This window comes from Lemur catta, chromosome 17 (assembly GCF_020740605.2).
Source record: "Lemur catta isolate mLemCat1 chromosome 17, mLemCat1.pri, whole genome shotgun sequence".
In the NCBI taxonomy this organism is placed as follows: Eukaryota; Metazoa; Chordata; class Mammalia; order Primates; family Lemuridae; genus Lemur; species Lemur catta.
This window is the reverse complement of record NC_059144.1, coordinates 47,102,637-47,126,919: the sequence shown is the minus strand read 5'-3', so window position 1 is coordinate 47,126,919 and position 24,283 is coordinate 47,102,637. Positions and strand designations below refer to the sequence as shown.

The 24,283-nt window shown below is 49.9% G+C and overlaps 1 protein-coding gene across 1 annotated transcript; it reads right to left on the bottom strand.

Moving 5' to 3' along the window:
• Nucleotides 1–339: 339 nt before the first annotated feature.
• On the bottom strand, nt 340–6,674 carry C17H20orf85 (chromosome 17 C20orf85 homolog). Its single transcript, XM_045528152.1, has 4 exons — nt 6,534–6,674; nt 4,562–4,643; nt 2,978–3,079; nt 340–966 (listed from the first exon to the last, which is right to left on the bottom strand). The coding sequence occupies exons 1-4, from the start codon at nt 6,599–6,601 to the stop codon at nt 805–807; spliced, it is 414 nt and encodes a 137-aa protein (XP_045384108.1). The 5' UTR covers nt 6,602–6,674; the 3' UTR covers nt 340–804.
• Between the last annotated feature and the right edge of the window lie 17,609 nt (nt 6,675–24,283).

Here is a 24,283-nt window from a genome sequence, read left to right as displayed (position 1 = left end):
TGAGGCCTGAGGACAGTCTGGTTTTTTGTTCTGGAACTCTCTGGCCAGCGGGACACTTGTCCCCCCATTTGTAGGACTAGGAGGAGAGCAACGAGCTAGGCAGGGACCAGAAATAACACACTGACCAAGGGGTGACCTCCTCGGGGAAGGCAGATGGCCCAGTGGGCCAGCCCAGGGCTGTCGGTGCTGGGATGGGGCGGCTGGGGTAGGTTGGCAGGGCTGGTTTTCTTAGAGTGCCTGGGAAGCCCATTTTCTCTTGGAAATCTACACTCAGTGGCAAATCTTGGCCTCATTTCTGCCTTTGAAGCTGTTGTCTTATTGCAAAGGAGAGTCAAGGGATCCTCTAAGCATTTTATTCCTACTGAAAAGCAGGCCCAGGGATATCTGGATTCAGAAATACCCGAGCAACAAGTTCATTGCAAGTGAGGATGGCAATAGGTACAATTGAAAACCATGTTAATGGACCTAGACAAATATTTTAAAAATTAAATCAATTATTGTTTTTCTTTTAAAAGCCATACCTAGAAATTCCCAAAGTATCAAAGAAAACCAAAACAAAACTGAGAATCTATTTTGCCTTCCTCATTACATTAGCCAAGAACAGTTATGTACGTGAACATTCTGGAAGGGAGGCGCTGCAGAACTGAGACCGTGTAAGGCACACTGTGTGTTCTTTGCAACATCCCATGAGCAAGTTTGCAGGGGACTGTGTCCTCCGGGATGCTGGTGAGTTCCTCCCTCCCCTGGCCTGGCCCGGTCCCCGGTGCCCGCCATTCGTGCGCCAGGACGGGGCGCGGGCTGGACTCAGTGCACGCCCTGCTTGGGCCAGTGCAGCTCCCTGGCGTACGCCCCTTTGCAGCTTCGGATCTCGTTGTCGTGCTCCAGCCACTTGTTCAGACCTGGCACCGCGGACCTCCAGCCGATGAAGCCCTGCGTTGTCTGCGGGACTGGCGGGGAGGGGAGGACCTGCAATGGAAACAAGGGTAAAGGTTTAGACAGTTCCCCCATCTCCTTTTGAAATAATCTGGTCTGCTCTTATCAGGTGATTTGAAGAAAGGCAACAGAGGGATATTTGATCTGATGGAAGAACCAAGATAAAGAGGTTTAATACGCTTTGGTTACAGTTCACTCTCACTGACAGAATCTTCCAGGGAGGCGGCCACAGGAGGGGGTCCTGAGTGGTCCAGCGGCCCCTGGTGGACGAAGCCCCTTAGCACGTGTTCTTGACGTGTCAATCAATGTCCTGAGAGGCTACGTGTAGGGAGGGTCATCAGTGGCCAAAGTGCTCTTGAGCGGCTGTGGGCAGATTGCTCGCAGGGAAGCCGTTATCCAAGTGCTTATCCAGCCAGGCTCTTGGGAACACACAGACCAGCTTGTAAACGAAATGCAGGTGAAAAACACCCTGAGACGTCACGTCTCACCCACCGGATTGGCAGAGAGGTGAAAACACCAGTTAACCAGGGCGTTGCAGGAGTAAGGGCAATATCACAAGTGTCTTCTGAAAATGCCGCTGCAGACACCCTTTGGCCTGACAATTTGCCGCTAGGCATTTATCCTGAGATATCTTAGTAGCCACACAGGTGCACACCAATGGGAGTGCATGAGGCACCTCCAAAGCCCTGTTTGTGCAGCAACTGACTGGACGGAACCACATGTCCGTCCACAGGAGACTCATTCACACCATGGAGCACAGTTTAAAAGAAGGAAGCTCTGCCTGCTCCAAGACGGAACAACCTCTAAGATAAACTTCTAAGAGAAAAAGGTACACAGAAATGTGCAAGATACGGTACAAGCTGAGTAATAAGAAAGCAAGGCTGGGGAGCCGCATGTGTGCCTGCGTGTGCATTGCTTCTGTGCAAGGGCACACGGTGGCTGGGGACCGTGGCTCCTGGGAGGAGGGAAGGAGGCTTTTCACAGCTTGCCCTTTTGGGTATTAAGGTTACCTGTTAAAAATAGGTATATTTTTAAAGACTCTGGTCACCCAAAGAGGGGATGGGAAGGTGGAAGATGGAAACCATTGAATGTTTCTTGGGCAAGGAATTAGGTTTGGAGGGAAGCAGAGGCTAAGTATCTTTCTCGCCCGAGTCAAGGTCCTTGTCCCTACCCTCCACCCCGCAGGCTCTGTCTGTTGAGTGCAGCCTTCACGTCAGGCTCTTGCCCCTAAGCAGGAGTCTCAGGAAGAGATGATGTTTTGGTTTGTTCTGGCCACTGGGGGGTCCTCAGCTCAAAGGGCACCTCCACAGGGAGCCTTTCCTAACGACCCCATCCTCTCTTATCCTGGGACATATCACCTGCCTCTTTCCTCCTTGGCAACTAGCATAGCAGATAAGAATTTTGTTGATTTTCTTGTTTAATGTTGGTTCCCCTGACTCAGGCGCATGGGCTGGGGTCCTGTCTTCTTGTTCATCACTGTTTGCCCAGACAGGCACCTGGCACCTAGTAATAGCTGAGAATCACCAACCACCCTCTAAAAATGCTTGGCACTAAGTCCTTCAGGCACATCACCCCACGGAAGCCCGATGCTGCTCCCTGAAGTAGATGCCTCATTAACCCGGGAGGAAGTGGAGACACAGGGAGGTCAAGCCACTTGCTCAAGACCACAAAGGAGATAGATGAGCAGCAGAGCAGGACTTGGATCTCAGCAGTCTGCCTCCAAGCCTGGGCCCATACCCTCTCTGCTTTCCTGCCCACACCCTGTAACTGCTGGTTGAAAGAACACCTTGAGCCCCTCCGTTTCCTGGCTTCCCTCCACTTCTACAGAGCAAGAGTCGATGGCCCTCACATATGCAGACACATTGAACCTGGTAAGCTCCGCATAGCTGGGCTTGGAAAGGGCATGGAAACCACACTCCGCACGTGCTGGGCGCTGCTGTGTTCTTACCTTTGGCTGTTGGCTTTGTGCACCTGGAGAGATCAATTTCCAATGGGGCTTATTTCTTACTTAGAAAAATGAGTATTTAAAAATGACTTTTCCAACCTTGATGTATTTCTCCACTGGGGTGACTGGCCGGATGCGGAAACGCTCAGGAAGTTCAATTTTGGGCTTCGGGGTGGGGGGTTCTTCCTCACACTTGATCAGCTGAAACAGAATCCCCAGAGACGGAAACCTCAGGTGAGGCAGGGGAAGTGTTCTCTTTATCACTCCCCACCGAAAGCCACATGTGACAGGTGACAGAGTGGGGCTCAGGCACGTTAGGCGGCGGCTTGTCCCAGTTACACAGCCAGGAAAGAATGGAGTGGGGACTGCAGCCCCTCCCACTGCTCGTCACAGCCCACTGATTTACATTCCCCGCTGAGGAACTGGAGAAAACTCAACGGGTTATGGACTCAAATCAAAAGGTGCTAGAAAGATCCAAGGACCCACCTTTAAAATATTAGAGGAAAGCCTCCACACGCCTTTTAATTTTTAAAGTGATTTTGAACTCTTTGAAAGCCCAATTTAATTACATATAAGGAATATTAATATAGACTCTTTTATGCATATTATATTGATAAGAGCTCATTTTATGCATAAAATTTCAAATTGTATAACTCTCTAAGAATTAACAAAACTCATTAGGAATGGCATAATTTCAAAGCCAGTGGGGTGGGATGAATTACAAATGGAGCTTACGCTGCCCTGAATCATGAGTGTTTTGAATTATGCAGTTCTTTCACACTGCATCCCTCCGAAGAAGTGTGCCTTCCTCGCGTTCTGTCCTGGAGAGAGTGCGAGAGGTTGTGAACTGGGGGCACCACTCCACTGAAGCCCACACAAGCAGTCTGTGTGTCTGTACAGCGCTTTGCACATCTGAGCCACTTATTCTAGACTCAGAGGATTTCATTTGAACACCTGGGTTTCTGGACTCTCTGGCAATGGGAATATGCAGTTGGCCTCCCCATATGGTAGCACTCTGCTGGGCTGATGGTGGCGTCACTTTGGACAAAGTCAGTGGTCTCTTTGCCTGAGGCCCCACCTCTCCCTATTAATCATTCGTGGCCGTTCTCCTGTTTCTGTCACCTCTCTGGTCCCTGTAGACTTCTGGACTTGCCATCCCTGGTTTAGGGAATGCCAAGCATATTTTCCCAACAAGCCCTCGTCTGCCACTCCATCTCCAGGCCTGACTAGGCGTCCACAGACCGTCTTATTCCATCTGCATCTCATACTTGCCCAGTTAGCAGTAGGACGATCACCCCATTTTATAGGTGGGAATCTGAGGGCAGGTGGCCATGGAATCAGACTGACCAGCTTCTCACCTTGGCGTGGTCCTTATTAGTTGTGTGACTTTGTAGTTCTTTGAATTTCCTAATCTGTAAAATGGGCCTAAATGAGCTCCTCTCTCTGCACAGGGGGCCTCGTGCAGATTAATGAGCGGTTTCCAATGAGGCACCAGGAACGTGCCTGGCACATAGTAAGTGCTCAGTAATTTGTGGGAGGAGGGAACCTTCTGGTTTCAGAGTTAGCAATCTTTGCCTACAACATGCTCTTTAATTTTATTCTCGCAAATTATAGACCTCATAACCATTCATGCTTTGAAATGATTGATTCTATAACCTCAGGGCTCATAAAATTTATATTTACCTCCTCGAAGGGGGTTGTTAAAAATCCCCAGTTCTGGGGCCAGTTTTGCCGTGCTTCAGTTTCAGCCTTCAGACGATATCTCCTAAAAAAGAAAGTTCCTGAGCGCAGGGCAACATCTGAAAGAGGCTGAGGCACCAGAGGTCCCTTGGGGAAGAGCTTACCTTCCTCAGGCATGTTGACTGGCTAGCTGTTCTGTGCCAGGGACGGAGCTGGGTGCCAGAGTGAGGGCCCCACCCCTGAGCACCTCCCACCACTGAAGGAGACGCACGGCTAACGGAGAGATGCTGGCTGGATGTGATGGGGGTGGGGTGGGGAAGGTACCCAGGAGCAGACACTTCTGGGCTGACTCTGTCCCAAGGGCCCTCTATTATTATATTAGCATTTATATTAAACAGTTATGGAGGTACATAGTGAATACCCTTGTCCTCAGGGCAAAAGCCAGCAGGACTAGGGTGCAAAATGTAAGGAGGTGCTCACTCCCAGGTTCCTGCCAGTGTAGCGTCAGCATTTGCATGACCTTGACATTGATCACTTCCTTACATATTGCAACAGGTGCCTCACTTGCCCACCTTAATCAAGCCTTGCTTTTGTCCCCAGTGATAAAATTTACATATAACTACCCAAGAGTTGAATTGCAGTAGATGAGCTGGTGTCTTACATTGTGCAAACATCTAATTAAACATGTAGTCATTTTGATTTTTCTGGTTTCCTCTATTTTGGAACCAATATCTGCACATGTCCCCAGCCCCTAGGGTCTCTACAGTTTTGGAGGCTCCGGCCAGCTTCCTTGCCCTGAGCACGGAGCATCTGAGGCAGAGTCTATTTCTAGCCAAGATGTAATGTGAGCCACAAACAGGAGCCACATACACAATTTCAAATGTTCTAGTGGCCACATTAAAAATAAAATAAAAATAAACAGATGACAATCATTTTAATAAGCCCTTTTTTCTGTAGGAACCTTTAAAATCTGTTGTATATTTTACATTTACAGCTCATCCCAATTTGGACCAGTTACATTTCAAGTGCTTAATAGCCCTGTGCCCTGTTCACAGAGGAGGAGCCATCTGATTTGGGTCTTGAAGGATAAATAGGAGTTTGATGGAGAAGGAAAGAAAGGGCATTTCAGACATAAGGAACAGACCCTGCTATGGCAGTATCTCCTTTTGGGGATACTTGGCTAAAATTTTTTTTAAAAAAATTAGTAACTATATTATGTCAAATGATACTGGTTTTCCATTTATGAGAGTGATGTAAAGTTGCCTATAAAATAAATTTATTAAGTAAAACCCAATTTAAAGACAAATATGAAGTGACTAATACAGGTTTTACAAGGAAATGCTAGTTTAGGTGGTAAGCAATTATGCTTCCTTGTAACTAAAACTAAACCTAAATTTGTAACTTCCCATATTGGTTAAAACTTCAAAGAGATGGGATAATATTTAGCAGTCTGATAGAATATCAATTCAAAATACCCATCCTGATAGAATATCAATTCAAAATACCCATTACAAATGTCTGCTGATGGCAAATCTTTTAGAAAATGATTGTATTTTTAAAATTAAAAATTCTTATTACTTAAAAACCCAGGAAAATTGAAAGATAAAGTGCACTTGTATCTCTTATTCAAATTGGGCAAATATTAAGATTTTTGTTTTCTTTTTTAAAAATCGGGTCAATTTTAAAAATAAGAGCATGTTAGTGGGCCCTCAAGAACAAATCCAGCTGTTGCAAAGCCATGTGCAAAATCTCTCACTTCTCCGCCTTCCCGGTGGGCCTGACAGAACAGGGAAGAAGGCTCCCCTGTCCCCCTGGTGTCCCTAACATTGTCCCCTGGTTTTAAGGCTCCTAACCATCCTCAGGGCACGCCCCTCGCGCCCAGAGGCCGAGCACCTCCTGGACTTCGTGGGCAAACAGGTGCGCACACTCCGGGTGGGAACCCCCCAGCCCACCGGGTTACCGGATCCGGAGTTACCAGATCTCGTCCTGGGCCACGAAGTTCATGCGTTCCGCGGCCGTGGTGCTGAGCGGTCTCTGCGCCATAGGGACTGGGGTCTCGGTGTGCCCCGCAAGCTCTGGCCCAGGGCACAGCGTCCCGCGTCGCCCGGGAGACCGGTTGCCGGGCGACGCAGGGCGCGGAGGCGGAGGCGGGGCCGCACCTGGAGGGGGTGGGGTCCTGGGCTCCTGCCGCGTCCTTGGTCCCGGGCCACCCTCTGCTTGAGCATGGGCTTTTCACCCCGCTCCCTGCCCACCTGCTCCTCTGCGGAAAACCTTGGGGGAACCTAGAGATTAGGAAACACAGCGTCGACGGCCGCCCTTAATGGCGCTCAGGGTCCGGTCACCAGCCCCCTCTGGCCCTTGAGGACATCTTTCCGCAGAGATTAGTGTTGCCACTGTTTGAACTTTGTGTGCATGGAATCATCCAGATGTTCTTTGTGCCCGGCTTCTTTTGCCCAGTGCTGTGCTTGAGAGTTGGGTCCACGTGCTGTTTGTGGCCCTAGTGGGTTCATTCTTCTCCGGGAGAGCGTTCCAGTCTGCCACGGACGGACATTGCCTTCCAGTTGTTGGCCATCACAGAAGTGCTGCTATGAATGTTACTGCACATGTCTTTTGGAGAATATATGCATTTGTTGGCACCCACTCTTTATAACATTCCTAAAGAAAGTTCACAGATGATATTACCTGCAGACCCCACCAGCCTACACCCTCTTCTTTCATGCCCATCAGCATTAATCATACTGTCACGGAGGTGTTCAATCAGTGTTTGTTGATTGACTCGTTGACACCCCCAGGCTTCTATTACACCATGTTGTCGGGGCCTGGAACTGGAAAATGGGTCTGAGACGACAGCAAGGGGAACGTCTGCACAGGGTAGGGGGGGCATTTTTCTGGCTGAGCAGCCAAGAGGCACGCAGGTGTCCCAGCCTCGGGGCTGAGCAAAAGGAGGCAGTGTGCCTGGGCCGACCTACAGGTGGACCCCCGGGTAGTCGCCGAGGCAGCACTCCAAGAGGGCACGAGTGTTTTCGTCCCCTGGTTGGGTGTCTGGGACTCTCCTGGCCTGACTCCCTGCTTTCTGATCACAGACGTGTACTTCTGTGCGGTGCGGAGGGTGGTCCAGCGGGTGCATTTTCCTCTCTTCATGACGGTCCTACACCCCGGGTGCATGGTGCTCTTCTTGGCTGTTGGAAAGGCCTGGCCAAGGCCCAAGATTGTAGTCTCAACTGCCCCCTCAGTCACATTAGTGAGGCGGAGGGGCTGGAATGGGAGCAGAATCGATTCGTTCATGAACGTGCAGCACCCCGTGCTGGTGGCTGAGCCAATAGCAAGCCGGTGGGCTGGTGGAGGGGACAGGTCTCCAGGGAAGAGCGGGGCTAGGGCTTTCATCCCGGCCTGTTCTCCAAGATTACCGTTCCTGCAATGGGGAAGATATTCTGGGAAGGATTGCGTGCACGGCTAGGAAGAGAGAAAGATTCATCATGTGGGGAGGACAAACTCTGCTCCCCCCTTGGGACGCTTGTGAGACATTTCTGTAAAGTGATTAATTGAGAATAAATTCATTTACTGATGACTATATATGCCAGACACTGAGGGTTCATGCATCCTACAGATGTTTGTTGAGCACCTGCTGTATGGCTGGTGCCAGGCAAGTGCTGGGGACACAGGAGGGGCAGACCCGAGAGTCCCTGTCCTCCTGGAGCTGGCACGCCACGTGGGAAGACAGATGATGAAGCAGACAAGCAAAGGCATGTGCGACACAATGCCAGGGGGACCTGCACCAGGGAGCACCGCTAGTGGGGACAGAGAGCAGAGGGGGGCACACGGAGGGGGCTGTTTTAAATGGGTGGTCAGGGAAGGCTCGTCTGAGGAGGGGACGTTGGGCACAGATCTGGTGAGGGAGGGGCCCACGTGAAGGGCACAGATGGTTTCCATGCAGGGCACTGGTTCTTAGGGGGACCAGAGTGGGATGTTTGAAGGACACAAAGGGGGCTGGGGCAGCTGGGGCCCGTGTGGAAGTAGAATGGGCACAGAAATGGAGACACAAGCCCTCTACCTTCTGGGAGTGCAGTCCAGTGGGGACACAGATGTGCATGCAACTGCGTGATAATGCAGCCTTACGTACGAAATGATGGTAGGCTGTATGGGATTCAGAGTGAGCCCCAGATGAGGCAGTAAAGTGAAGAGGAGGTGATGAGTGAGTTGGGTTTTGAAGGATGAATAAGAGTTTGCCAAGCCTGTCAATTCTCCTCAGAAATATCTGCACAAGGTAGCCTGGGGGATGGGTCCAGGACTAGAACTGGGCAGAGTATTGTGGTTAAATGTACAGGTTTTGGGATCTGGGCTCAGGTCTTGGCCCTGTACCATCTCAGTGACCTTGGGCAAGTTGCTTAACCTCTCTGACCCCAGTGTCCTCATCTGTAAAAGGGGTAATGATTGTACCTCCCCCTCGTAGGGCTCTTCTGCGGCTGTGAGGAGCAAGGGTAAAGGGCTCTGCATGATGCCTGGTGTGGCGGGTGCTCACCGATAGTGAAGAGTGTCGCTCACGGGACATCCTGCTGCTTGTCTGGCTCAGGGGGGCTCCTTGCCCGACACTAAGGTCTGGGGTCGGTGTGGGGGATGCAAACGCGGCTTTGTGTGGAGCGGGGCTTGCTCCTTGAGGCTGTCCATAGCACCGGGCAGGCTGGGCTCCTTCTTTCCTGAGAGGCAGCAGGGGATGGGGCTCCTCAGGGCCACCTGAGGCCACCGTGGTGACCGACAGGGCACCAGCATTCACCAGGCCCTGGCTGGGCGCTTCATCACGTCTCCGATTCAATGGTCACAGCCACCTGGAGCAGAGGGCGTCATTTGCGGCCACTTTGCAGGAGGGAACTCTGGCCTCAGAGGTGGTGCTTCCTCCCCAGGGGTGGAAGATGCGGGGGATGGGGGGGGGGGCGGGGGTCAGCACTTCTGGGTCTTCCCCTCTCTCTTAGCTGGTGAAGATGCCTTTGTCTCTCTAGACGATGTTCGGGTGGCTGAAATAAGTTCTTCTCCCAAGGACTTATTTGTCATTTATCTGAAATTTGAACAGCCAGGTGTCTTGTATCCTGTGTGGCCACCCACCCCCAGTGACCTTCTTCGCTGGTTTGCATGCCATCCTCACATACATCCAGTTCCATTTTACTTTTGAGCTCTGGTGGCCTGTTTACTCTTTGTTTTATATATTCTCCTCCTCCTTCCTGGTTCACGGGGCTGAAACCCTCTCTTCTGATATTTAAAGCAAGAAATTCTCGGGCCTCTGGCAGACAGTTTCTTTATCTGATACTTTTTTATTTTTTGGCAAAATTGGTGTTCAGCAGAGATTTCAAACGGGAGGAGCAGAGGGAGAAAAGGGGCTGCCGTACTTGCTTATGACACGTGGGAAACCAAGGAAATATTTACAGCTTGCAGAAGGTTCACCATGTTCCTGTATATTAATATTTTTGGCCCTCTCTCAGTTCTCTGGGACAGTTTATTTTTTATTTTTTTCATCTTGCTTTTGCTTTATAAAACATTTCGACAACTGGAGCCAACCGCTTCTTTTTTGGTTTTTAAGCTTAAACAGTTTTCTTTTTTGTTTTTTTTTTCCAGCCAAAGAATGCTTTGTGCAGTGAGTGGTTTCTGCCAGCCTGCATGCCTTCTTCGCAGCATGGTTGATCATTACCTCGACTGCACAACAAAGGCGTGAAGGCTTGAGCTGAAAGTGCCAATTTGCAGGGGATGTATCCGATGGCTTAGCCGAGCTGCAGCTTAAGGGACTCAGAAGTTCTTCTCTTTCCGCACTCATTATGCTTTCTTTAGTCACAGCCCAAGAACTCTTCCCTTGCTTCACAAGTAGTCTACTCTCCAGGCACCTAAAGTAACAATTAACGTCCTACTCTGGGTCTTGCTGAAGAGGAGAAACGCCGCATCCCTCCCACGGCACCCAGGAGCCTCCGGCGAGCCGGCTCTCGTCTGGCCTCCTTTCAATTATGGCTCCAATTAGTGGCCCTGCAGCAGCTGAGCGCGGCTTTTGCCCTGCTCTTTCCTCCCGCCGCCCTCCTTCCCGTCTCTGGTGCCAGCTGATCGCAAGGGAGAAGAGCCAAGTTCTATGTCAACGTGGGAATTCTGTTCAGTGGTCTTGGGCATTAAGGGTGGTACGGGCCCAGGACCCTCTTCCAGTGGCAGTTAGTGGTGGCAGCGGAGAGGGTACCCGTGAGCTCTGACAGTGGGGCAGCCCATTTCCCTCTGCCATGAAGTCTCCATGCTCGGGAAGGAGCCTGGTTGGAAATTCGGATGTTCTGAGAAGGGAAGTTGCGCCTCTGAAGGGTTTAGATGTACCTTCAAGTCACAAATGCTGAACTTGAATGGGAAGTTAAGTGCAGTCGTTCTCTGTTATTCCAGAGATATCGTACTTAACTGGGTTGGCAAGGGGAGGGCTTTGTGGCCCAGAGAGGGGCAGCTGCCCTGGGTACTACCCACCGAGAGCCAGACAGAGGGTTTTGAAGGGAAATTGGATCATTGGGTAGAAAGGGGAGGAGGGAGATGGTTTCTATGTTCTTTTCCACAAAATTACAGCATCCATTTGTTTACTCGCTGGGTGGCGCTAGCCAAACTTCCTCCATCCCTCATTTGCTGAGGCTTGAAGGAGGATAGCTTTGAGTGGCCATTCATTCATCCATTCAGTAAATATTTATCCAGTCTCTGTGTGTGCTGAGCTTTGTGCCAGATCCTGGGCACCCAGCAGTGACAAGACAGACGTAGTTCCAACTGCCAGTAAACAAGTGCACCAGGACAGTTTCAGATGGGGATAAATACTATAAAAATATAAAGAGTGATGTGGGGTCAGGGACCCCAGTGATGCAGGGAGGCCATCATTGGAAACAGCAGAGGGGAATGTCCCTGGGGGCTGGGCCTGGTGGCCTTGCTGGTTTGGGGGAGAGTCAGGACATTATTCCAAGTGCAGTGGGAAGTCCTCAGTGCATCTGAACAGCTCTGTCCAGTCCGACATGCAGGTTTGCTGACCTTGGGCACATCGTAGGACCACCTCCCCACTGTGTCCCCGCTGTGTTCCCACCACTCCCCAGACACAGTTCTTTGCTCTTCACAAAGCTGGGGGCATCAGGGAGTTCAGGGCTGAGGTGAGTGAGACCTTGGGTGAGAGAGGATGAAGGTTGCTGCTCCTGACCCCTTCTAGGGAGCTGCTGCTTCCAGGTCTGACGTGGCTCTGGGGTTGCAGCTAACTTTATTGCCTCCCCACCCCTGCTGGGCCATAGGCTTGGCCAACCAGCAGGCTTCATCCTCCCCGCTACAGTGATTGGTGGGAAAGGAGGACATGTGACTCAAGCAGGGCCAATCAGAGTCCTTCCCTAGGATTTTATAAACAGACACTAGGATGACATGACAAAAACTCTCTTTTTGTCCCTAGGTTGGGATAAGGAAACCTTAGAGGTGTCTATAATCAAATGCCCTTTTTTCCTACCCCTACAAACTGTGCTCTCCCCTCTCTCACACTGTATGAAAAAAGCATAAATGCTTAGCAAAAACTGAGGCAAGGTGCAGAGAGTGGAGAGGTGAGGGGAGGGAAGAAGAGAGAGAAAGAAAAAGAGGGAGGAAGGAGAAGAGAGAAAGAAAGAAAGGAGAGGAAAAATATGTAATGACTATTTGAATGTCTGCGGCTTCCTGAGGCCAACTCTACACCTGCACTGCCCAGTTAATTAAACCAACACATCGCACTTCAGTGTTGTTTGTGATGGGTTTCCAACACCTAAAACAGATCTCAGAACATTTCACTCTGGGACCTCGTCTCACTCCCCTGCCCCCGAGAAGGCTGTGCGGCTGAGCCTCTCATGATCCTTCCTGCCAGATGCTGTTTGCCTTCATGCCTGATCCTGGGGATCCAGTGGCCTTCGCTGCTTTCAGGGGCTGGGTCCAGTTTAGCCACAGCTCGCCTGCTCACCTGCACACATTCACCTAATTGCTGCTTTATGCCGGGGCCTGGGTTGGACCCTGAGGATGCCACAGGGATGAGGCACATCCCACAGCCCAGACTGTGGCAGGGAGGAAAAGCAGCCGCCGGAGGGGTAAGGAATGGCAAAGAGGAGCCCCAGCATGGTTCAGGGACGAGGGCCGTGATTGTGTGGCTTCCTGATGACTCCTGTTAGCACCTGGAGCTGCTTCCTGGCTGTCCTTTCAGGAGCTCCATTTTCTCTGCTGTGGTGGGAGTAGAGCTTCCTCCTGGGTGTGTGGCTTCGCCGTCCACCTGATGATGATGAGGATGATAGAAATCACAGCTGAAATTTATTAAGCACTTACAGGAGTATTTCCCAAGCATCATTGCACTTCAACCTCACAGTCGCCCCAGGATCTGGGAACTCTGATCGTTCTTACTTTGCAGGGGAAGACACAGACTCAGAAAAGGTAAGCCACTTGCCCATGGTGACACAGCGTTAAAGATAGAAAGCTAAGATTCAGATGCACTTAGTCATCAATGAGACTAATTTCAAATGCACCTGGAATATCTGTTTAGGCCTTGTAGACAGATGACAGACAGGAACATGTCATTTCCCAAGTTATATTTAGAACGACTGAAGGAAGTGAACGGCATTGCTCTTTTCTGTGCTTTCTGCCTCCAACTCTGTCTCTCTCTCTGAGGCTTGAGTGAAGGGCCTTTCAAATGATTGTTTTTTGGGTATTTGTTAAAGGCCTACTATGTGCCCAGCTCCCCGTGTGGTGCAGGTCAGCACAGAGTGCACAGCACGGTTCTCCCTGGGTCGGTGGTCTCAAGTCCAGGCCTCATTCTTCCCTCCAGACCCAGCCACCTGGCCAGTGCCGAGCACATAGTGGGTTCTCAGTGGGTAGTTGTTTTGTCCCGTGAAGTCTGTTCTAGCCATTCTGAGCACGGATGGCTCACCCGGGACGTGAAATAACACCGTCAGTGGTTAAGCAATGTGCTCCCATCTCTGAGACGAGGAGAGGCCTTTTCGTGTCATGGCTATGGACATGAAGCCCCAGGGGACTCTGCGTATTCGATCTAAAGGCACATGGATTTGTGGATTGATCTCTTTCGGCATCCTTCCTGCTGGTGTCTGGGGGGACGTCTCTTTGAGACTCCTATTGTTCATTTTCAGATAACTTCATATAAAATGGATTTTAAATGAAAGCTTGGGGGCTCTATGAGATCCAGAAGGCTAAGTTGGGAGTATCTATTATTTCAGAGATTTACTGGCACCGTGACTATTGAGGAGCTGTGTACGTGCCAGGTCTTTCAAAGCGAGTTAATGAGAATCGCAGCTGCAATGGCTCCAGCTCAGATGAATTCAGATGACGATCTGCTCATCAAAGAGGCTTAGTGGAGGGCAGCAGGGTGGGAGTCTGGGGGGCCTGCACCGGCATGGAGCCGGGGCTGCGATCGCAGGCTGCCTCACTGACCTTCATTCCTTCTGCTGTGATCGAGGGCAGGGGGTGGGGAGAGAGAGAGAATGCTAACTCCGGGATTTAGGAAATTCTTGCTGTCCCCTGATGCTGTACGTGGGTACGTGATGGAGGTGAGTTCCTGAGCTCTGACGTATCAGAGCCACCCACATTCTCCTGAGCAAGTTGCTGGTCCTCCTGGATCAAAGGAGATTGGAGGCCCCAGGAAGAAAGAAATCCCACTGCCGGAGACCCCTGAGCACTTCTGATAAATGTCAGAGCCCCAGATGTCCTGCTGATCAGATGAACCTTTGTCCTAGCTGGGAGCCTTTGAAGGTTTTTGGGCCGGAGAAGGTCACACTGTGGCCTGGGGTGTTTAGGTGGCTCTGGCCTGGAGAGTGCACTAGGAAGCCACACCAGAGGCCAGGGGGCTAGTGGAGAGGTTGCTGGTAATGTCTAGACATGTAGTGATGAGGGCTGGGCCAGAAAAGTGGCATTTGGGTTGGGAGAAAGAGCTATAAATGGGGGGGACATGGGAGAAATGAGGAGAATGTCTCAGCCAGGACTCTTACTTGAAAGATATTCAGCTCAAACCAACTTGAATGGAAACGGGATTGTTTAGCTCTCATCTGTGAAGAGTCCAGAGGCTTCAGGTAAGGCTGTATCCAGGGGAAGTCATTAGGACCTGGTCTCCCCTGTCTCTCGGCTCTGTGTTCCCCGGGGCTGGCCAGTCTCGGGCAGGTTCCCTCCGGTGGCCGCCAGCAGCTCCAGGCCCCAGGCCAGGTGGAGGGTGCCTGTCTCCTGGAGGCTCCTGCACAGGTGTCAGGATTCACTGGGACAGGACGGTTGCAGGTCACGTGCCCATCTCTGATGGAATCGCCATGACCAGAGAGGACAGATGAGCTGACAGACGTGCTGGGGCCACGTGGCCACGCCAACCACGTGGATTGAGAGTGCGGTACCTTGGCTCCTGCAGACGTGATGCAGGTGTGGGCAGGCAGACCTGGTAAATGTCTGCTGCCCCGGCTGGGGAGGGAACCGATGTCACAGGTGCCTCTGAGGTGTGGCCAGGGGTGGGGCAAGACAATATTGGGATGGAATTAAACCAGGCTGACCCTGTGGCTCTGCCTGACTTGGGTTTCCCTGATTTACAGATGTGCAGTGACCTGGCTTTCATTTGCCTATAACTCAGCTGTCACTTCCACTTTATCTCTTATTTAAGACCTTGTCACAGCGCTATGTGTTCTCTTGTTCAGGGAAAAGGATGAACCAGCGCAATTTTGCTTTTTATCTCCCGAGACAGTTGGCTTATCACTTATTACTCCAGCTGGTATAATCAGGATGGGTTTTACAGGAAAACAGTTTTTTTTCTTTTGAGTCCGATACAGAAAATGCTTTGCTGGTCAGTCCGTCGTGCTGGGGAACTGTAGAAGCCTGACTCCAGGGATGCCTTTGTGGGTACGGAGGTGGCCTTGCCATCAGACTGAATGGTCAGGCTCTGTCCCCACCCACGTGGGAGGTTCCAACCCACCTCTGGCCCTTTGCTGGGACTTCCACCAAGATTGCGTCTTCCCTTCCACGTGGTCCTCACCCTGAAAGACTGCGCTCGAGTCTTGGGGATCACAGGGTCTCCCATCTGTGCCTGAAGCCCCCTGCTTGGAAGGAAGAGGGCTGCCCTACCTGAGGCCCAGCCCTGCCTCCTGGTGACCACGTGCCCAGGGCGGGCAGCTCTGCTGCGCTGGTTCTGGCTGGGCCCCAGTGATGGGCCTGGGCTCGAAGGACCTCTGGGTGCCACGGCTCCTGGACTCTGCTCCCTAGTAAGGATGCCCGGCCAAGCCAGGAGCCCTTCCAGCATGCCAGGCAGGGCACATGTTCTTGTGTGTTCTCTGGGTGCCTCTCTCTGGCCAAGTAGACACCCCTCTTTTAGAACAGATATTTTATATCACCCCCTTTGCCATCCTGTGGTAAGATTCAGCGATAATATAATGCTCTAGCTATGATATCAAGGAGAAATAAAAGGAAAGTAACAGAGAGTAAGAAAACGGGATTTTTGACATGTGAACCCTCCCGGCTTCGCCGCGTCAGGAGACGTGGTGAGTGGGCGGACGGCCAGGCCTGCGTGTGGGACCCGCGTGACTGTGCCACCCCGACTGTGCCACCACAGATGCCAGTGACACGGAGTGGAGCATTTTCGCCACTCTGATACCACAGTGACATTGCTATTGGTGACCATGATTCTGTGAAGCAACCCCTGGTCTTAACTGAACGTGTCCAGCAGTTTTATTCCTGGAGAATTTAAAGCCAAATAAGATGGCACACAAAAGGTTGTGCATTTCTGTGTGTGAAGTGGCTTTGTGTTCATACAGGGAAGGGAGGACACTCCAGGCTTAGGTAATTATAAGCAGGATTTTCACTGACGGGAACGTCCAGTGGGTTGCTCCCAAGTCCGTGGACTTTTCTCTGTGGTGCCAACGGTCCCGTACATTGTCAGAAAGCCTCTTCCTTAGCACAGGGCCTATCACGGTGATAACCGAAAAGTGCCTCCCTCCCTCGACATTTCTAAAACTGTCCCCAGAACCTGTTGAGGACCCCTGCACCCTACATTCAAAACTCACAGCAGTCCTGGGGGGTGAATATTGCCACTGCCACTTCAAAGACTCAGCTCAGTGCTGAGACCCCAGAAGTGAGTTAGGGGTCCCTGTCGGTGTTAAATGTGCTCACAGGCTGGGCAGGTTTCAGAATCTTATGACATTTGTTAATAAGAATCAGCGCTTCCAAGATCAATGCATGCATTTATCCATTTATTTATCAGACACTTATTGACACCCTACATAGATCAATCAGGTAGCACCGGCTCTGCTCTCAAAGGGCAATTATCTTATAAGATGTCCACCTGGAACCTGTAAATGTATTTGGAAACGGGGTCTTTGCAGATGTAATTAGTTAAATTAAGATGAGGTCATACTGGATTATCGGGGCCCTAACCCAGTAACTGATGTCTTTATTAGAAGGCCATTGGAGACGCAGAGACGCAGATACACAGGGAAGAAGGTCGTGTGATGGTGGAGGCAGAGATTGGAGAGAGGCTGCCACAAGCCAAGGAATGCCAGCGACCGCCTGCAGGGAGAAGAGGCCGGCAGGGGTTCTCCCCCCGGCTGCCCCCCCCCCCCCCAGGCTTCAGACCCCCGAGGCTTCAGAGGAAGTGTGGTCTTGCTGACACTGTGATTTTGGACTTCTGGCCTCCAGAACCGTGAGAGAAAAATTCCTGTTGTTTTAAGCCACCCAGTTTGCATTAGTGACGGCAGCCTTGGCAAACCCACACAGGGGGATCCCCACAGTGCAGGGTGCTGAGTGCTATGACCCAGAGAATCTCATGGCACAGTCAGAATGGGCCCCTTGGCCAGTTTTATAAATCCAGGGGAAGCTTCTGTGAGGGGACCCTGACCAGAACACAGGAACCGAACGGCCAGCATAGCCAGGGCTCTGAGAGGGATGTGGGCAGTGTGAGCCCGTGAACTTCTAGACAGACTCCAGGTCTGGGACTGCCCTGGCCTGACCCACTCCACGTGCTGTCTCGCTATGGACGCCGCTCCCTCCCCAGGTGCCGAGGGTGCTGTGCGGGGGCCTGCCGGGTGTGGTTCGATGCTCCAGGGCCAGGTCCTTTGGCCTCACTCTGCTGGCTCCACGCTCAGCCCCGCCAGCCCCCTGGCTGTGAGCGCTCCGGGCACCCCTGGCCTCTTTTAGCCTCTGTCATATCCGTGACAGGAGCGAGATAACGGTGCCCACCTCCCAGGGACAGAGGTCAGTCTGCACCAGCTGAAGTTGTAGCATCTTCCCCAGCAGAGTGGGCCACGTCCTCGCCACGTGTCCTTGTGCAGTGACGTGTATGGGGCACATTTTATAAATGGGCTTTCCCTGAAGATACAAAAATCAGGAACCAGGAGAGGAAGGCCGAAAGATGGAGATGTCGGGGGAGAAACACGAGGCTGTTGCAGAGAGGAGCTCAGATGCCTCCTGCCTCAGGAACCTTCCCAGGAACATCTGCCTGGGATTTTGCTAATATTCCCCGGAACCTGCCCGGCCTGGTGCAGAAAACATCTCAATTGGCCCTAGGCTTTCTCATGTAATTCATTTTTCTTGTAAAATGGCTACGTATTAACTCTCTTTAGAGTTTCCCCAGGAAATAGGGATTTCAGAAACATTTCTGGGAAAGACTGGAAAAAAGCCCCAGCCTTTTCTATACATGACTACAAATCTCCCGGCCTTACAATCTGTGCTCTTGCCACACTGGCCTGGTTCCCATCTAGGAAACATTTCAGGCACATTCCTACCGCAGGGCCTTTGCGCTTGCCATTCCCTACGCCTGGCAGGCACTTTCCCTTTCTTTCTCTTCCTGTACAATGGAGCTCCGCTGCCACTTCCTCCAGGAAGCCTTCACAGACCAGGCTAGATGTCCTCCCCACCCTTTGGTAACTTCATGGCCTTTTCCTACTATACTGTGCTTTCCTATGGAGTTTTCCCATTTGAGTTTGCTCAACACTGAACTCTCAGGGTTCAGGACAGTGAGGCTCTTGGTTGGCGCTCAATAAATATTTGATAAATGGATGAATGAGATAATCAGTGAGAGGATGGGGGTGTTGGGAAGAGCCAGGATGCTGTTCCTAGCACGCACTCCTGCCAACTGGCTCCAAAGAACCAACCTACTGGTTGGCATCCTGGGCGTCCATGGAAAGTATTTGCAGAAACCAGGACAAGGCAGGAGCAAAACAAGGCTTTGTCTTTGTGCCTCTGTCTTCCTCCCCCCTTTGGGCTTTCTGGCTCCTGGCCATGAGCACGCTGCAGACCCAGGGAGGGTGCAGGGCCCAGCTGGGCCCCCGCCGCCCCCACTGAGCTGCAGCTCAGCCATGCACAGTGAGGCAAATCTGAAGTATGTGAAGACCCAACTTTGAGCTCCTTGGCTCCTGTGGGTTTAAGTCAAACTCTTCGTGTTACTTCAAAGTAGATTTTTTGGGGGTAGGGTGGGTATATTTTATACAGAGCGTGTTTCAAATCAAAGAGAGAGCATTTTTTCCCCTTCTTCCCATGAAAGGCAGGGGGTCTAAGACATTTTAATAGCTTTCATATTCCTTGCTCCAAATATATTATTTCAGCACAATAGTTTCTTTGCGGGAGAATTGCTTAAATGATTCAAAATGGATTTAAAAATATATTTCAAGTTTTAATTTTATGCACAGAGCATTAATGAGCAGAGTGCCTTAGAGACTGCCTGTCAGTTTAACATATTCACAATATTCTCAGCACAGATGTTATTCCATCTAAATCCTTTTAGAGGGAAGAAACCAGTAATTTTTTTCTTGGGGGATATCAGAAAATATATTATTTTTGAAATTATATTTTGATCCCAGAATTCTGCACAAAATATCACCGTTAGGGTCTGAGTTTGTCAAGTCACCTGGACACCAAAGTTTTAGGAAGTCGGGAAGGGAACAGCAGCCCGGAACCTCTCACTTGTTCCAGGCCGTTGTCCTCTCTCGACGAGGACTTTGCGCAGCAGCACGCGGCACGCAAAGTGATGAAACCTTGACTTAGCTGCGCACTTGAACGGTTCGACCTCATTTCAACAATGGCAGAGGGCTGGACAGAAATACAGGGTTTGATGGAAAAGCCTTGAGCAAGAGTGAGTCTCGTTTTTTGTTCCGTCTGCTCGAAGATGCCGGCTCCGGTGTCAACGCAGCTTTATCCTCTTTGCTTCTCAAACGATGATCCAGGCTCAGTGGTTTCCGTGTCCGTGTGTGCTGGCACCGAGTTCGTTTGCTCCCAAACATACAGACACGAGAGCTGCTGTTCAAAGACGAGTGTCTTCCTCCGGGGTGGTGCCAGCAGTCTATTGTCTCGCTCTTGCACCCAGCAGGGATGTGAGTTTGGAGCAGACAGATGAGTTCATGGTGCCCCCGAAGCTGGGTGGCCGTGGGCAAAATAATCAGTCTCTCTAAATCCTTCTCTGAAGAATAGGGGATAGGCAGGAGCAATGCACAGGGCTGTGGATTCAGGCACAGCACAGTGCCTGGTACATGGTCAGAGCCCGGGGAACTTGACCTCTTCTCATTTGTGTTGTCGACGTGCTCCTCCCTCTGTCCGTCCGCAGTCTTGCATTCAGTGGACCCTCAAAGAGAGTGCACCTCAGTTTCTCTACAAGAATCGGCCAGAGCTGATTCTTATTCAAACTGGCACCGTGTCCATGGGGCTCTAGCAGTGACTGCTGGGCTCCTAGCCAGGGAGATGGTCAGGGGGTGCCCTCTGAGAGTGCCCCATGCCCTCCAGGCTGGCTCACATGGAGGGGCCTTGGCAGGAGGGTGTGGGAGCCGGGAGGTGGGGCTTTTGGAGCTGGGAGGCTGTGACCTTCCCCTCCGGCCGCCTTCCCTGGCCCCTGGTTCAGGGAGGTTCCAAGCAGATGAGGTCCAAGTGCCAGATGCACACTCAGCCCCTTCCTGTTCAGGATGCTGGCATAGCTTAGCTCTTGAGGTACAAGAAAGAGACACTTAAAAGCCCCTCCCTCCCTTTTAAAAAGTACTTTATTCTTTTAAGAGCAATTTTAGGTTCACAGCAACATCGAGCAGAAGGTGCAGAGAGTTCCCATGTGGCCCCAGGCCCCACGCGCACGGCCTCGGCCCTTACCAGCATCCTCACCAGGATGGCCCCTCCTTTTCCAGGATGCCGTGGCGCTGGGATCCCACAGTGCCATGCTGTTCACACGGGCTTCTTTCACTTAGCAATATGCATCTACGTTTCCTCCATGTCTTTCTATAGCTTGATAGCTTCTTTTTTAGCCCTGGATAATATTCCACTGCCTAGATATAGCAGTTTATTTCTCTACTCACCTACTTGAGGACATCTTGGTTGTTTGCAAGTGTTGGCAATCATGGATAAAACTGCTCTAAACATCCATGTGCAGGTGTTTGTGTGAACTTAAGTTTTCAACTCCTCTGGGTAAATAGCAAAGAGCATGGGTGCTGGATTGCATGGTAAGAATGTGTTCAGTTTTGTAAGAAACCTCCAAACTGTCTTCCAAAGTGGCTGCGCCATCTTGCACCCCACCGGCAGGGAAGGAGAGTTCCTGTTGCTCCATATCCTTGCTGGGATCTGCTGTTGTCCTTCTCCCCTTTTTAAGAATGAGAGATTTTATTTAGAAAATTATTGAAGTAATGCGTACTCAAAATAAAATTATGATCTTAGAGTGCATATAGAAGAATAACTGACCGTGGAATAGCTAGGACAATGTGAGAAACAAGGAGCGTGACGGGGGTTTACCCCTCCAGGAATTAGTACGTGCTCTAAAAGTCCTGTAAGCAAGTCAGTATTGCCATGGGAACGGGCGACTAGGCTAGAGAAGCAGTTGCTGACGCATACCTGCGTTATAGCACTCAGGTTGAGAGAGCCAGTGTGCAGCCTAGAGGAGGAATGATAGACCCTTTGACAAATGGCAGAAAATGGAACCAATCATCCATGTATACAGAAATAAATTCTAGAAGGATTAAGTTCTTAATACAATAATAGTATTGCAAGAAACTGATAAGATGACATGTACAATCTAGGGGCCAGGGACACCTTCCTAATCAGGACTGGAAACCCAGGAGCGATAAAGAAAAGATTGACCTTTTTTTTTTTTTTTCCCACTTTGTGAAATTGAGAAGGTTTGCGAGTCAAAGATACCACAATGGCAATAAATGTGTAATCAGTCTGGGAAAAATATTTATAACCAAGATGTCAGACAAAGGGTTAACTTCTATGCAATACAAAAATTCAAATAATCCAGATGTGCTTAAAGCAAAAAGGGAAGGTTTCCCCGTGTCTCCAAGCCCCTTCCCTAGGGGGAATCGTTTTTAATGGCTTGATGAATTTCCTTCTGGATGTATTGCAGAAGGAATAATTTTAGTTTTCTTTTGAGCTGCAGCCTTAGGAGGGCAGGGAACACAGCCGGCTTTTATTTATTTTTTTGATTGCCTCTTTTCCCAAACCTGTCATTGGCATCTCACCTGCTATATCTGTGCCATTATTTACTTAGTCTTTTCTTTTAAATGTACACACTTTTTAAAACATAGTTATTTTACAGAGGAAACTTTAAGTCATTACCATATATGGGAAACCAGCACTGTTTGACATCTGTAGAAGGCCGCAGTCATAGAAATAATGAAAACTGATGCTATTAAATTCCAGTTTGATGCAGTAGCTCGTTCTCTCTCTATTAACAAGGGGGTAGCAGCGCTGAGGAGGGTCACAGACCGACTGGCCCCCCGTGGAGACTCTCCTTGCCCCGTCAGAGGGGTTAAAAAGCGATTGCTTTGTCAGCGTGAGTTTCTGTGGTTTCTGACACCAGGTGTACCTCCAAAATCACCTTGCAACTCCCTGTTTGGGATGTGCTCTCCCCTCCAAGAATTGCTAATTTCATGGCATTGGAAGCGAGGAGAAAGAAGCAGGTCTTCTTGAGGTTGGCACAGTTTAGAAGTCAGTCTTCACTCTTCCAAATGCCACAGTTTTTCTTTCAAATAAACGTGCCTTCAGAGGAGAACTCAGATGGAAGGAAAAGGTGCATAATCCTACCACTAAATTTTCCAAAACTCCCAGTGCAGTTTTTCATAACTTGAACTTGACAATGTAGTATTTTGAGATGCACTGAAATATTTACAGAAATTTGGTTGTAACCAATGACAACTAAATACCCTTGCCTTTTATTTTATTTTATTTTATTTTATTTTGTTTTATTTTTTTAATAAAGGAAGGAGTAATAGTTTGGTGAAGTTTTCAGAGTGGTTTCCAGTCACTGCTGGGAAAGATATGGTTAGTTCCTGGAAGGTGAGAAAAGTAGAATGAAGAATCTCATCTTGAGATATTGTTTTTTCCTCTTTTTTCATCTTGGCGCATTTCTTCCTGACACTGACAGATTTATCTTTTTGACAAATTAATGTAGAAAGCAGCACACCTGTGACCCAAAGAGAAACTGGAAAGTACGTTTCACCGTGAGAAGTTCAGCTATTGTAGCGTTAGTACGAATGTTAAAAATGGTCTCACTAAAGTATGCGTCTTCCGAGTCCTCCTGTGATCAGCTCGGGGCTGGGCAACGGGGGCACAGGGTGTGGTCTGGGAACAAAAGGAGCATCTGAACCCACAATCGACTGTGGTGGGGAAGGAATTTGGTTTCAAACAGAATATTTTAAAAAGCATCGCTTACTCTTGGTCTTAGAGGTATGGTCTGACTGCCTGTCTCTCAAAGAACTCCAGAAAGAGAAGGCAATATTTCAAAGTACTACTTCTCCCTGGCATCCTTCTAGCCCTGTAATCTCGTGTCTCTGTGTGTCATTATTTGTTTAACGTCTGTCTTCCCAGCTGCTCCCCATAAGTGCGGGGCTCTTCTCATGCCCACAGCACTCAAGAACTAACAAAAATGAGAATGAAAATTTATGTCCCAAGATATAAATATATAAAACTAATGAGTGTGTTCAGAGTGATTAGCTCAATAATTGCAGACAGAGAGCATCAGCCTTTCTGTGGTCTCCTGAGGAGAGTTCAGTATCTCAAAATCTCCCTGCATTGTCAAAAGCAAGCAGCCTAATTAAGTTAATTCAACAAAAGCAAAGAAGCAGCAGGGGTCGGGGGGAAAGACTGCTGCAGTTTTTTTTTTTTTTTTTTGCAAAGGAATCAGCGAGGATGGAAATAAGCAAAGAACTCACTAGAGGAATAAAACTGCAAACCCATCTGAATGAGATCTCATTTTCTCACACAAGCTTCCCCCCGAGAAGCCAAGTTCAAAGCCATCGGCAAGATGATCACTCAGCATCCATGGGACAGACTGGTGGGATAGGGGTGTGGGGAGGAGAAAGGACGTGAACAGACAGGGCCAGCGTCCCCTCGCTCGCTCTCTGCACTCGACAAGCCAGGAAGGATTCAATTTCCTGGTACAGAGCTCAGAGAGAGAAAGTTCCAAAGGCCTTTGAAAATGTTTAAGAACTTTTCTAAGCCTGAATTTTAAAGATTGTTTATTTTTATAAAATGTGGTATTTTATAGTTTTATTTTTGAATATGTCTAGAATAAAAAAGAAAAAGGAAAAGAGGGAAGAGCAGCACAGTGAGTGACTTTGACTCGGGGGGTGCTGGCCCGAGCAAGCACCCTTTCCTTCTTCGGCGGCGCCCAGGGGTAGCGGGGGGCCTGTGGGTGTCACTTCCGGTGAAGTTTGTTTTGTATGTGGCATAAAAACAAAAGCAAAACAATTGTGTTTCCCATTTGAAAGCACCTCTGTGTCTTCTTGCACCACTCGTCCTCCCACT

Bases quoted from the DNA above. Each gene is read 5' to 3' on its own strand.
- C17H20orf85 (XM_045528152.1), bottom strand. From the start codon at position 6,601: ATGGCGCAGAGACCGCTCAGCACCACGGCCGCGGAACGCATGAACTTC. The intron at 4,644-6,533 runs GTAACTCCGGAT...TTTCTTTTTTAG, and splicing joins GTGGCCCAGGACGAGATCTG to GAGATATCGTCTGAAGGCTG. The intron at 3,080-4,561 runs GTAAATATAAAT...ATTCTGTTTCAG, and splicing joins TAACAACCCCCTTCGAGGAG to CTGATCAAGTGTGAGGAAGA.